At 37.7% G+C, this 13,572-nt stretch overlaps 1 protein-coding gene across 1 annotated transcript in view; it reads right to left on the bottom strand.

Moving 5' to 3' along the window:
- Positions 1–2,089: 2,089 nt before the first annotated feature.
- LOC145720914 (phosphatidylinositol 3,4,5-trisphosphate-dependent Rac exchanger 2 protein-like) overlaps positions 2,090–13,572 on the bottom strand; it is an 80,051-nt gene continuing 68,568 nt past the window's right edge. Inside the window, exons 6-7 of the mRNA XM_081816088.1 lie at positions 13,337–13,404; positions 2,090–7,845 (exon numbers count right to left, since the gene is read on the bottom strand). Of these exons, the coding sequence (XP_081672214.1) occupies positions 7,800–7,845; positions 13,337–13,404 (114 nt within the window). The 3' untranslated portion in view covers positions 2,090–7,799. The remainder of the gene's footprint in view (positions 7,846–13,336; positions 13,405–13,572) is intronic.

Raw genomic sequence — 13,572 nt, 5'->3', positions numbered from 1 at the left:
TCACTTGTCTTCATCCTTCCAAACTAATGTGCCCTAAACAGAACACTCTATCATGTGGTGACCACTGCCTTTTTTTCTCCGAGCGCATAGCCCTGGAAAATATATTTTATCACTTTACTGGCAAAGAGTTCACAGGTCTCTCCTAGATAAACGCAACATAGTGAATCAAGGGCAGAGAGTCTAAGAACTCTAGGGCTTGCTAGATTCTAGACAGTCTGATGCAGAAACTTCCTCCTATGTATCCTCTTTAATTAATAGTGAAGGGGCCCACACTTACATCTGGAAAATTCCTGATCCCAAGGAATCTCGGAGATGACGTGGACGTTCATATCACCAAGCCCTACCTTCAAACAATCAGTGAGATATTTGTATTAATGCATTCAGATCATGTTCAAATGACCAATCAATGTCAGTCTGGGAAACCCTAAACTTAGCATATTTTAAAATACTTTCTGTGAAGAGAAAATTCATCTTTTACTTTCAAGTCATCTAACTCAAGACACTCTGGACATAGTCATTGGAAATTTACAAATTTATTTCAGAAAACATGGCAAACTGGAGCCAAGGATTGACATAATAAAGTGTCTTCTACTCCAACATCTGATCATATTACAGGGCTGAAATGGTTAGAAAGGAGAGGAGACATCTGCATTTCTGAATGAATATAAGCTCTTCTTTGCCTCCTGATATCCTGAACATAGATGAATGGTGAGAATAAAACACAACCTGCTTTTAATCCCAATCCACTGTTACTATTTATTTATGTCAATATTTGCCATTTCTTCCTTTAAGCCTTGGTAGTACTCCCATCAGGTAAAGGTTGTATTATCTCCTATTAATGTATTGACCTTTTCCCCCCCCTTCATATTATCATGAAACTTCTAGAATAGTTTTCCTATATTGTGCTTTGCTGAATATTTGTATCCCAAGGAAATACTAACAAATCTTTTTTAAAAAGATTTTATTTATGGGGTGGAGGGAGAGGAAGCATGGCGGGGGGGGGGAGGGACAAGCAGACCCCACGCTGAGCCGAGTCAATCCCACGACCCTGAGATCATGACCTGAGCCAAATAAAGTCAGAATCTCAACCGACTGAGCCACCCAGGTGCCACAAGTCTTTTATATAATATGTCTTACCCTCTAGTAAGTTTGGAAAACATGGCATAACACCCCTCTCCACCAAAGCCATGATTTTCATAAGTGTAATAAAAGGTGAGAGAAATCCTGTGATAAAAACACCTGTTTAATTCCAGGTTTCTTAAGCATATTTTGACCACAAAATACTTTGTGTATGTCTCAATAGCATCTCTAGAATACCAGTGTCTGGAATGCTGTCCTAAAACAAATTGCCTGTGCTTGCTGATTCCATTTTCTTCTTATTATCGTATTAAGTTCTGCAATCTCAGGGAATACCAGCAATCTCCAAAAAGTTAAATCTAGTTATTGATTTTTGTTTCCTTCAATGATTATTTCTTTTGACTTTTCTGAGGTCACCTCCACAATCAACAGCATACACATTTTTCAAACTCCTTACTGGGATTTCATAATTTTTTTTTTTTTTTAAGTAGGTTCTACCCCCAACGTGGGGCCCTAACTGCTCTGACTCACAATCCTGAGATCAATGATTGCATGCTCCACTGACTGAGCCAGCCAGGTGCCCTATAATGCTCTATCATTGTTATCAAATAGGTATACCAAGTTCTTTAACTTAAGAGTTTGGGAATTATGTGCATTTATAACACCCTCAGCAACTAGGACTTGGGCTTATACATAATATGTACTGAATAAATCTTGGAAGATTGGCTGGTTAATTCTAGAAACAGCCCAAGTCTTGTATCTCCCATGAAGCTTTCCTATGCTGTGGCCCATATTAAACTTCTTTTCCTGTCCCCTTCCTAGCACTTACTGTCTCTATAACTTACCTTGGTTCATGTTTGTAGATTTGTTTCATATGTGTATGAAGTTTCTCCTATCGAGGCTTGTGAGTGCTTAAAGGGGGAAAATCTGTGTTTCATGGATTTTTGTCTCCCAGATGGGTGAGAACATAATAGAAATTGGTTATATAAATTTAAATGGAAAGTAGCTGGAATGGTCTTACGACACTTTGCTTTATTATTATTGACATTAATCATACAATGCTACTATTCTAGTCTTTTATGCAGACAAAATTAAATGATATAAAATACATAATACACTTTGATCATTTTAACCATTCACAAAATACTGAATGATTGAAACTATGTTACATGTGTCTTTTACAAAGGAAAAACTGACTCCTATAATAACACACTCAGGTGAAATTTATCATTACATTTTGGGTGTTATACAATGTTAAATATGAATATATTCAAAAGAATTACTATTTATAGAACAAAATTGATATTTTACTATTAAAAATAGTAAAATGATAGTAAAATACTATTTAAAATAATGAAATGTAAATTATATTCAAATACATAAAGGAACTAACTCTCAACTGAATACTTATAAAAATATTTTTTAAGCAAAAGCTATGATCTACTCATTTACTTGGCAGTTACAAAAATATATATTCACCTGAAATGCTAATAAATTTGCTTGAGGCATTAGATACTCAAATTTAAATGTGTTTTCTAAAGCATTTTACCAACTTAGTATTCTTGATTTCATACAGTATATATACCTACAAGGTATTAGAATAGGTTTGCATTACACATCGTGTCATTTCAAGTAAAAGACACAAGTGACCATTAACACAAAAGAGACACTGTGAAGGCTTTCGAACCAAACACACCCAACACATCAATGAGGCCCACTGGCTCTGCCTTGTACAAAGTAAAGTCTCAAACATATTTGTGGAGTGAATACATGAATGGATGACATTGCTTCTGTTATTTGCACACAAAATTATCCAAAGCTTTCTATTTCTAGTAGAAATATCATTTGAAAATTCAATAACTATTCTTCACCAGCTACTTCTTCTGGATGGCCAAGTTAGCTAAACTGACTCCAGACTAAGTAGGACATTACTGTCAGTGATCAGAAGAAGGCCTACCAGGTATGCCTTACCGTGTACAAATCTGATGTCTGTAGAACGAACAGTCCATATATTGAACAACCCCATATTTCATCTCTTCATCTAAAACATGAGAATCTAAGTAATTTCAATAATGTATTATCACAGAAACAAAAAGTAGCAAATATATGTATACAGAAACATATATAGAGATATAGGTATCTCTACCTCTATCTATCTTAGTAGACTTCAGATGTCTCTTCTCAGTGAGAAAAGCAAGCTATCCTGAGCGAAGAAGGCCATATGTCTATGGAACAACAGCTAGAGAATGCATAGGCCATACTTTTACAATCTTCCATGTGTGCACAACGTGGCGATATGAATGCTGAGATCACTGTTAAAAGCAAAAGGCTTGAAGTAGTAAAAAAATTTTTTAAACCAAAGACTAACTGTGATAACAATTACAGAATTACAGCACCTAGGAAGACTGCGACCACTATATGTAAAAGGAATTACCCTGAGCCCATTCTTGGCCCAGACTCCGCTCATAACTTCCCCCCACCTCTTCTGCCTCATGTAGGGTGAAACTTTTCTGAGGCTTATCACTAAAACTTCAAAAATCTGATAGCGTACAGAATATTTTTCTTAATCAAACTTCAGATCATTCTAGACCATTTCAAAAGCTTTTGCCTTTATTCCGAAGTAGAACAACTGACAATTCATTCAGCAAATTGGTATGCATGTTTATTTATGTGTGTGTGTGTGTGTGTAGGTATATATTCAAAAGAATTGTGTAGGTATATGCACACACACACACACACACACACGTTAATGAAATAACTACCACTGGCTTCAGGAAAGTAATTAAACTATAATTTAGTATGTTAATTTACTTAAAAAGGAGTCTTTAAGAATTAAACATAGTTTCTAAAAATTCAGAAGCAATTTAATCACATACAAAATATTAGTTTCCATATTAGTAAATACCACTAGTGAAGAAAATCTAAAAATAACCTTAAAAGTAAAATGTAAAGTAAAATGACTTAAAGTAGGGTTATTTATTTTAAACTTCAATATTATGTTTTTTTTTTTTAAATACAAGTGAATAAAAATATGCCCTTGTAACCTGCCCTAATTCATAGGAAAAGATCTATATGAACTAATCAAGGAATACTTTAGTACTTTAAATACAAATACATTATTTTCAAATACTTAGAGTACCTAACTCTCAACTAAATGCTTCCACGTCCTTAAATATTATTTTTTTCCTAAAAATTGTATGTGCACAGAGGGCTGAAAATAGTTTTTCTTTCTTTTTTTAAAGATTTTATTTTTAAAGTAATCTCTACACCTAACGTGGGGTTTGAACTCACAATCCCGAGGTCAAGAGTCACATACTTTACCAACTGAGCCAGCCAGGTGCCCCCAAAATAGTTTATTTTCTTAAATTAGTTAATATGCCCCTCAGGATTTTTTTTTTTTTTTACCTATTCATTATCTTGGCTTTAATAGTTAGTACCAAGGATAATTTCATTTCATACTGAACTTAGGTTAACTATCACAAAATTTAAATCAATAGAGTCAGAACCAGTATCATTACAATATCATATATATTATAATATCATATGAAATTAGCCCGTTTTTAAATTAAACATTGTTGCTGCAAGAAGAGTGACCACTGAATGCATAGGGAATCTAAGCCACTGAAAGAATGTGATTTAAAGAGACAGAAAATAGTGTGAGACTTCTAAGATTAGGATATTGGTTCATAAAATAAAGCCTACCTTCTAAAGTCAACTTTATATAACCAATAAAGTAAAACTCGTACAGAAATTCTTTGTTTCTTTCTTTCTTGTTAAACAGTAACGGAAATAGATATAAAATTCTAGTCTCTTCAAATTGCTCATTCTGTTAATACTATATTAAGTTTTGTAATATTTAATATTAGATAACTTTATAAGATATGATGGAATACTTAAGATGTATTGACAATGGATTACTGGTTAGCAATTATTTTTGGGTTAGATCCCATGTTAAGAACCAAACTTTCTACTCATGACCTTCCCTTTTAGGGGAAGAGAGGCAAATGTCCAAACGCGGAACTCGGAAGAACTGCTGGTAGGCTTTAGCAATGTTTAAAGGAGTTATACAGGAGCACGTGAGCAGTTAGGTAGAGGAGTATGTGAACATTTAGGTAAACCCATTCTAAAAACTCAAGGCCGGTTAAATGTCTTGTCTTTATTCATTCATTCATCGGACATTTTTTATCGTTGCCACTGTTTTGGAATCATAGTCAAATTTTATAGGATATACTTTTTCAGAATTTCAAAACATATCTGAAACTGTTTATCTGCAATGATGAGGAATCTATTTTTTGAGATTGCAGTAGCGTTGCATTGCCTCAAAACTGAGCATCCAGAATGGTAAAATGTCTAAGAAATCCTAGGATTTTCACATATTAAAGACACTTTACATGTTTCCATTCATTTTTTCCTTCAATATAAAGTGCATAATTTAATGGCAACGAGTGTCACATAACTCCAGCTTTATTAACAACTAACTGGTAATAATATTACAACAGTTCTTCTATTAATAAGGAGAAGCAGCGTAATGTATGAAGAAGTCACAATGTATGTGACTAACTTGGGAGAATCACTGGGCTCTTCTTTGCTTCAGTTCCTCAACTGTGAAATGGGGGTGATGAAGAGAGTACCATCTCAAATCGCTGTGAGGATTTGTAGAGCAATAACAACAAAACAGGGGTAAAGCCCTTGGAGGTATTGCTTGGCACACAGTAATTACTTAAATGTTAGCTACAATTTTTATTTTATGAAAAAAATGACAGTGACTGATGCTAATATAAATCATTACTAACTTTTGAGCATTTAATAAGTGCCAAGCACTCTGATAGATGGTACACTTACACTACATTTAACCCTTAAAATATTAACCACATCCTATTATATAGAGATTAGATCCTTAAAGATATGCTATAATTTATACATACCATAATAGCAGATAATTTCCCCCATGAAACATAGCAAAGTATGACTGAAGCGTTTAAGTGACCACTTCATCCTTCTAATGAGAAATAAGGCTTCCAGAATGGTGATTAGAAAATAGTAATGACATTATGAAAAATCCTTGCTAGTTGATCAGTTCTGCTCCCTCATTAGCCTGCATTGAACGTCATCAATTTTTCAGTATGGGAAATTCACAAAATACTAATGTCATGGACCTTCAGGGTCAGCTGTTAATAATATCAAGAATGTTAAATCCCTACACGTCAATATAGGTATTTGTGTTAAGGTCCTATCTTCACTAAATTTGAAGTGTTCAACTTTTTCTTTGAAAACTTTGGAGTGTGTTTCTTTATGTCTCATTATGTATATGGACTTAATGCAAAAATCTTAAGTGTTTCTGTGCCAAAGAACAATTTTTATCAGCTTGACCAGTATATGAATACCTCACACATAATGTAACACAGGTTTTTTGTTTTTCAGTACACAACTGTTAGTGATGAAGGTTTTTAATAATCATTTGAAAAGCATTATCAAATTTCATAAATTAAAATTTAATAATGGTCTGTATACTTCAGTTATAAAAAGCATTTCACATACTAAATTAGCCTAAATCCATATAATTATCACAATCACAGTAAGGGCATTTTAACTGCTTTGAAAATTAAAGACCCAAAAATCAGTATGACCATATTCATTATGCTAACAAACAAAGTTCTTTTATCAACATAGAGATGGTAAGCATTACACATACTTTAGAATGAAAACAGAATTCACCTTGTGCTTCCATATGTTATCAAAGTCTTTAATAGTCCTTGTAAAGTTCAACAAATAAAGCTTTATTTTCATATGTTATACACAAACCTTGATAGAGAAATACTCAGCACGGTATATTCTATTACGAGTCTCAGTTCTCATATGAAAGCCTTCATAAAAGTAAAAATTTTAGGTGTCTTTCTAAGTCAGAGGTTAAATTTTTAAATGGGCTTACGTTTCCTCCTTTACCCCTCTCTCCCCTCCTGTACCTCTCTGATCTCCACCGCTGCCCACCCCTGGCCACCTGCGGCCCAGCCCCAGTGCACACGGCCCAAGGGAAGCCAGTGACAGCACCTGGCTGCTGGAACTGTCCACAAGCACAAAGGATACCTAGAAGGGGATGGAAGAAAGTCTTGGTAGAAGCCTCCATCAGTTCTCTTCTCTTCTACAGAGAAATAAACCCTCAGGAGAAAAAGTAGAGCATGCTCTTCACCTTTCACACATGAGCTACCTTCTCTGATAGAGGTGAGGGACTGAATCCCTATGACAGCACCCAGCCTCTACTGTCTGTAACATTTCTGCGGGAGGATTTGGAAAGTGTGTCCAGGTGTCCTCAGTGAAAGGCTTCTTCAAGTGGAAACAGCCATGATTACATGATCCCATTTAGAGAAGATGAAAACAAACACAATAAAATAATTTGAATAAATGGGAGAGGGGGCACAATGGTTCATTTTTTTATCTCTGATTTTTTTTTTCATAAATTCCAGGGATGAATTTTACCCTAAGAATGAACAGTGAGTGTCAATACATACAGAGATGAGTTGGTGAAGCTTCGAATTGTCCGAATGACCTCCGATCCGTGGCCAGCACAAATATCCAAATACAGGTTGAACACTGGTTAGTTACTCCATGGTGAAGGATTTAGAGAAAAAAAAAAAATTGATTTCTTGAATGGAGAATGTGTAGCCAGCATGTCCTCTGTGTGGTGAGCAGAAGCTTCTGCTTGCCTGGTTCCTTGGGGAGTCTCTTCATTCTTCTCCCGCGGGGGGAGGTGGCTCACACAGCTTGTAGAGCCTAGAAAAGGCACGGAAGAGTGGGACACGGGCCTGGCACATTGCCATCACCTGAGATGTTGTTACCGGTAGGAAAAGGATATCGACAGCGATTTCCTGGCTCAGGAGTCATGATCATATTGCCCATTTTACTAAACATCACATATGAATTAGCAAACTCCAAAACCTCGGTCCTATTATTCAGAAAACACCAATGTCTCTTTGCTGCTCTAGAGGACTAGTGATGCCTTTTCCACACCAGCTGCTTCTGCTCTGGGCTGCCAACCCCGACTGCTCACCTTGCTGGCAGCAAAATCGATTCTCTGAATTCTAGGAGATGATATTATTATGCTAATTACCATCTTATCTATCACGATGAATTTGTAGCAAAACAGCACCTGCTCAGAGGGGTCTGCTGGCTTTCTGACCTGTTTTCGAAAGTTGCTTCACTTTGTACCATCTCTTCGGTGCAGTCAGTTACAAATAGGGCTGATGTGGCAGAGTCCTGAGGCCTGACTCCCAGGCACAATTATCTGGTATTTCCTGAGGAATACCTGCCCAGCTCTGCTCATCTTTCCTCTCACCTGTCAGCAGAATCAGGTGGAGATTCAAGTGGGTCAAGGCATCTACTTGAGCTGGTGGAGATGCCTGGAAGTGCTCCCTCTTGGCATCCCAGATCTAGATGTTTGAGGTCATTTAGCATTAAGGCAAGGGGTGGGGGACTGAAGGAGGATTGTATAAGCTCCAGGGCTCCACATTCTCCTGAATGGTTATATCCTAGCTCCAGAATGAAATGAAGGAGAACATAACAGCCAGTGACCAGACAGGGCAAACCTATATGGAAGGCACAGGCTGAGTGAAGATCAGCTGACTAAGCTGACCAGGTGTCAGACTACAGACATTCCCAGTCCTATAGTTCCATGGCCATGCTGACCCTACTTCAGAGCTTCGTCTGTGATCTAAACATCTTACGTACAGGTGTCAACTTTGCTCCTTTTAAAAAGTACTCCAAACTCAGGGGTAGCTGTGGTGATTCACTTCTTTTATAGATGAAATCGGACAAAGTTTACATGAGTTGTTGACAAACTCAGCAAATTATGTTTCCTCTTCCTTCCACATTTAATCCCATGCTAATTCTAAATCAAATGGGGGAAAAGACTGAAAAAGGGCGAATATTGAGTTAGAAACCTAGTTAACAAAATAAACTCTCCTAGTCTGGAAACACACAGAAAAAGTTACTGCCCTTTGGAGATTTGCAAAATGTTATTTCAAGTCTGAAAGGTGCTTAATGCTCTACATGTCATCTCCATGGAAGAAAATGAATACTGAAATAAGGACATCTCACATCAGAAGAGTTTATTTCACCCTTCCCGGAGAAAAGAATACATTAAATTGAGCTGAAATAGTTGAAAGCTGCCTTTGCAGTTGAAAAATATGGTATTGCTTCAAAATGCATTCCCAGTGCCAGAATAATAGAATGATCGGAAAGTTCTTTTCCTCTTTAATTTCTATCCTTTCATTTCCCTGATAGCGCTGCCTAATGGGTGGAAAGACAGTGGCCTTACTCAGGTAGAACAGAAACAGTAAGCTGAGTGGCGACTGTCCTACCCCGTGAGATCTGGGCTGCGCCATGACAGTCCATTACCTTGCATTGTATGTTTCCACATAATGGAGCTAATGCCACTGGGTAGACGAGTCTTTGAAATGTCTGCCTTGCAAATTGGCAAAAAGGCTACTCCCTGTGATCACCTAATGAAATAATAGCTGTGGGTACTGCAGAGCTGGGCAGATTCAGCTTCTGTGAGGCTTCTTGGAAGTGACTCAGGGTTATTTCAGTTCAGACACATTTATAATGGAGATTGTGGGGCTTGGGGAATTTAGAACAGGCAGACGAAGTTGGGAAGCAAAATGTAATAGTTAAGAGTTGGACTTTTACCCTGCACTGAGGCATTTGTTTCTCTGGCAGCTAAACTGTTAGGTAATGGGAGGCCTGGTTTTGCCCAACATTTTAGGACCCTTGTCTTCTCATTCCACTCAGGCACACCCATGCCCCTGTATGAAAAGGTTTGTTCCTGGCTCCATTTTCTTCTTTGCCTGTTTGGGCTCTGGCAGCCATCTTTGAGCTGGTATTTCCAGCCCAATCCCCATCTGCTGGAAGTAGAACTTTCAAACTTCAATCTATAGATCATGCCCTTCATCTTTCTACATGGCATAAATAAAAGCTGTGTTGAGGGAGACCACAAAGCAAATGCCTCTTTTGAAGGCTAGAGCGTCAATAATCATCTGTCCCAAGGCAATTCTCCCTATCTTACAGATGAGAAAACGGTCTCAGAGAAAATAAATAACCTGGCTAAATAAGGCCACAAGCAGGAGCTGGGACTCAAAACCGTGTTTTTCACTTGTAACCACCACAGTATGCTGCTTCACAATTAAGCAAATAAAGAAAATCAAGCTTTCCTAGCACAGTGGTTTCCAGGTTTTGTGACACAATAGAAAATAAGACCAGTGTGTCATTACATCTAAAATGTAATATTTGGTTCTTGATGAAGATTAAGTTTATTCCTCTGAAGACGCAGCACATGAAGGTGAGGGGAAGACCATGGTTTGTACTGCTTACAAAGGCATCTCCACGTAGGTGTCCCATTGATCCTCAGTCCCGATATTACTGAGATGAGCTCATCCTCTTTTCCCTACACATGCTTATTTTTCTCAGTGACTAGAACCATTTGCCCCTTGTCATCCAAACCAAAGATTTGGTGGTCCTTCTAGAATCTTCCTTTTCCCTAACCTCCTTCATCCAATTAGTGTCCAAAGACTTAATTCTGTCTCCTAAATATCTCTTGAACCATCTCTCCTTTTCTTCCTCAATACCATGACAATCTCCTCTCAGGCTCCTGCCTTCAGTCTTTGCTGTCCTCAAACGGATCTTCTTAATGATGCCAGAGATAAATTTGAAATTTTAAATCTTCCAGACAGGAAGACTGCATTTTAATACCTCCCTAGTGTCTTCAAATGAAATCAGAGCTCTTCAGTATCCCATACACATCTCTTCCTGATCCAGCCCCTGCCTATGCCTCCAGCCTCACCTTTTATCATTCTTAAATCACATTCAACCACCAGTCATAGAGACCTGGTATAGTTTCGGGAGTGAGATGTGCTCTCCAGGCGTGGGTGTGATTGCATCAGCTGTGGAGGACATCTATTCCATGCCGATTGGGAGGAACGATTGGGCCAAGAACACTCTGCAGCCTCCCCTCTCTGTCCTTAGGCTGACTTTTGCGCCCCTTCTCTTTGTTCTCATGGCAATCTGTGCCTATGTCTGACCCAGTACTTACATTTTGGATACTGTTCTCATTTTATTCAATTGTCTCTCCACTGCACCCCATTGACTAGTGGAAGGGACCAAGTCTTTATTTCTAGCTTTTAACAGTGTCTGACATCTACAAACATATGGCAGAAATTCAACATACTGTCTGCTGAGGTGAATTTTAAGTAGTGAAAGACAGTGAATGGGGAAAGGAAAACTATGGGAGAGATTGGTAAGGGATTTTAACCAAATATTATCTCAGGCAGAGATAGCAAACTCTATCTCCTCCATAAAGATATTTCCAGAAACATTACCCCAGACTTGTCTATGGGTGGCCTGTTCTTGAGAGCCAAATTTGTTCTTCAGTTTGCTGTCTTTGGGCAGGAATCCTGGTTCTCAGCTATCTCTGGCCCTCTGGGCCCTCGGCACTGTCTCTACACCACCTCATAGAGTGCTTCTCACATTCTGCCTTTTCTTCCAGTTATGTTTTGTCATCTCATTTCTTTGCCTGAAAGGTCCTTAAGGGCTGGAATTGTTTCTATCTCGTGTTTATGTTCTCCATGGGGCATAGCAGGGTGCTGTGCATTTCTTAAGTCCTCAATAAATATTTGTAGAACGAGTGAAAGAATACATAAAACTAAATTTAAAAATTACTCTCAATTTCTCCCTTGGGATTGTTACTCTCTCGTAAAAAATGTCAACTCTACAGCTGGCACATTTTATTATGTCTCAGTTCAAGTGTTTTAAAACACAACCCAATAAAGAAAAAAGTGAGTTCATCGGGTTCTTTTCTTGTATTCAGCTTGCGTACTGGTTTATTGATCAGGACGCTGAAGTCTTATCTTAACCCCACTGTTTATTAGTGTTTATAAGCTCTAGCTAAGAAGACCTTGCTAAGCCATTATCTTGTTTTCTTATTGGGATTTTAACACTTCACTGGGTCTGTTATCCAAATATACCATGTCTGCTCAAGGTGTTAGAGAGAGAATGCCTATGTGAAATGATTCTTTAGCAACAGAAGGTCTTTCTAACCTAATCAACTATGAAAGATAACATTAATAAGACCTGAAGATTAAATAGAGTCAGAAGTCAGAACTAAAAATAAACACACTTAGAACACGAGGGCTCCATCCATTGTCAGGGGGAAAATGTGTTTTCCCTTTGGAAAGTACTTCCATTACCCACATACTTTTTTTAGAATGAAATATAACTTCATAAATGCTGCAGTCATCATTCTCACTCTGGTAACTGCTTTGTAAACAGAAACAAAGAGTGTCTTGTCTGTGACGGTGCTTGGAGGAGGATACTTTTTGTTAAAATGCCAACTGTATAAAAACAATCAAATGTAAAAGAAATCATTTAATATTGCCCCACTTCAAGAGAGATGGCTGCCTACCCTAATGCCACCGGAGAAATGAAATGAACATTTCTTTGATGGTTGTTCCCATGTTCATTTATTCCAAAGGTGGATTAGAGTCCCTTCTTTTGATGATATGTGAACTGGGAATATCTGGCATGATCACAAAGAAAAAGCTCATTCATTCATTTATTTATTCATACATTCTTGAAAGCCAATATTCAATGTCTACTATATAGCACTATGATGAGCAAGGAATAAAATAAAAAAAAAACATATTCGCTGCCTCCAAAGAATTCATATTCAGGTTGGGCAAGGAGTCATGGAATAATATTTTGTAACACAATATGATAAGGGCTATAACAGACCAATACAAGATGATAAGGGAGCACAAAGAGGAAGAAAATTCAGCCAAGACGTTGAAGAGAAAAGGACATCTAAGTTGGGTTTTGTGGTTAAGTAGGAGTTTTTCATACAGACACAGATGGGAAAAGCAATCATGCCCAAGGTAACGGCATGCGCAGGCATAGAAATAGAAATGAAAATGGCATTGTGTTGGTTCAGTACAGTTGGAATACAAATTTCAGTAGCACCTATGTAGACTGCAAAACAGAATACTGTCAAGACTTCTATTACCTCTCAGTTTGCTTCCCCTAAAATTCCGTTGAATTCAGAGACCATTTATGCCTAGTCACATTTAGCTACGGAGTGTTTACGAGGCCAATTTGCATGCTTACAATCGGTACTACACTAGGCATGTGCTGGGGCAGGTGTGTAAGCTGTGAGTGACCCTGCCTGGGAAATGGTGGCCAGCCCTTTGCAAAAGAGCAGACCTGGGGAGTCACTTACCTTGGAGCAGACTGTGGGGTTCGGTCTCTGATTCCCAAATTCTTTGCTGTGTTCTGAACTCTTGCTCCCTGAAAGAATAGAGAAGATCATTTTTTAGCTTTACATTGTATTAGCAATTATTTAACATACCATTAACATTTGAGAGCAGAGTATTTATTCCCACAATGTATTTAATGTCAAGAGAGACTAGATGAAGCAGAAGAGAGAAATCATCTGAGCATTTTCATAACTAATGC

Source organism: Leptonychotes weddellii, chromosome 4 (genome assembly GCF_054177405.1).
Source record: "Leptonychotes weddellii isolate Sample4059 chromosome 4, ASM5417740v2, whole genome shotgun sequence".
Taxonomy (NCBI): Eukaryota; Metazoa; Chordata; class Mammalia; order Carnivora; family Phocidae; genus Leptonychotes; species Leptonychotes weddellii.
This window is presented reverse-complemented; position numbering and strand designations above follow the sequence as displayed.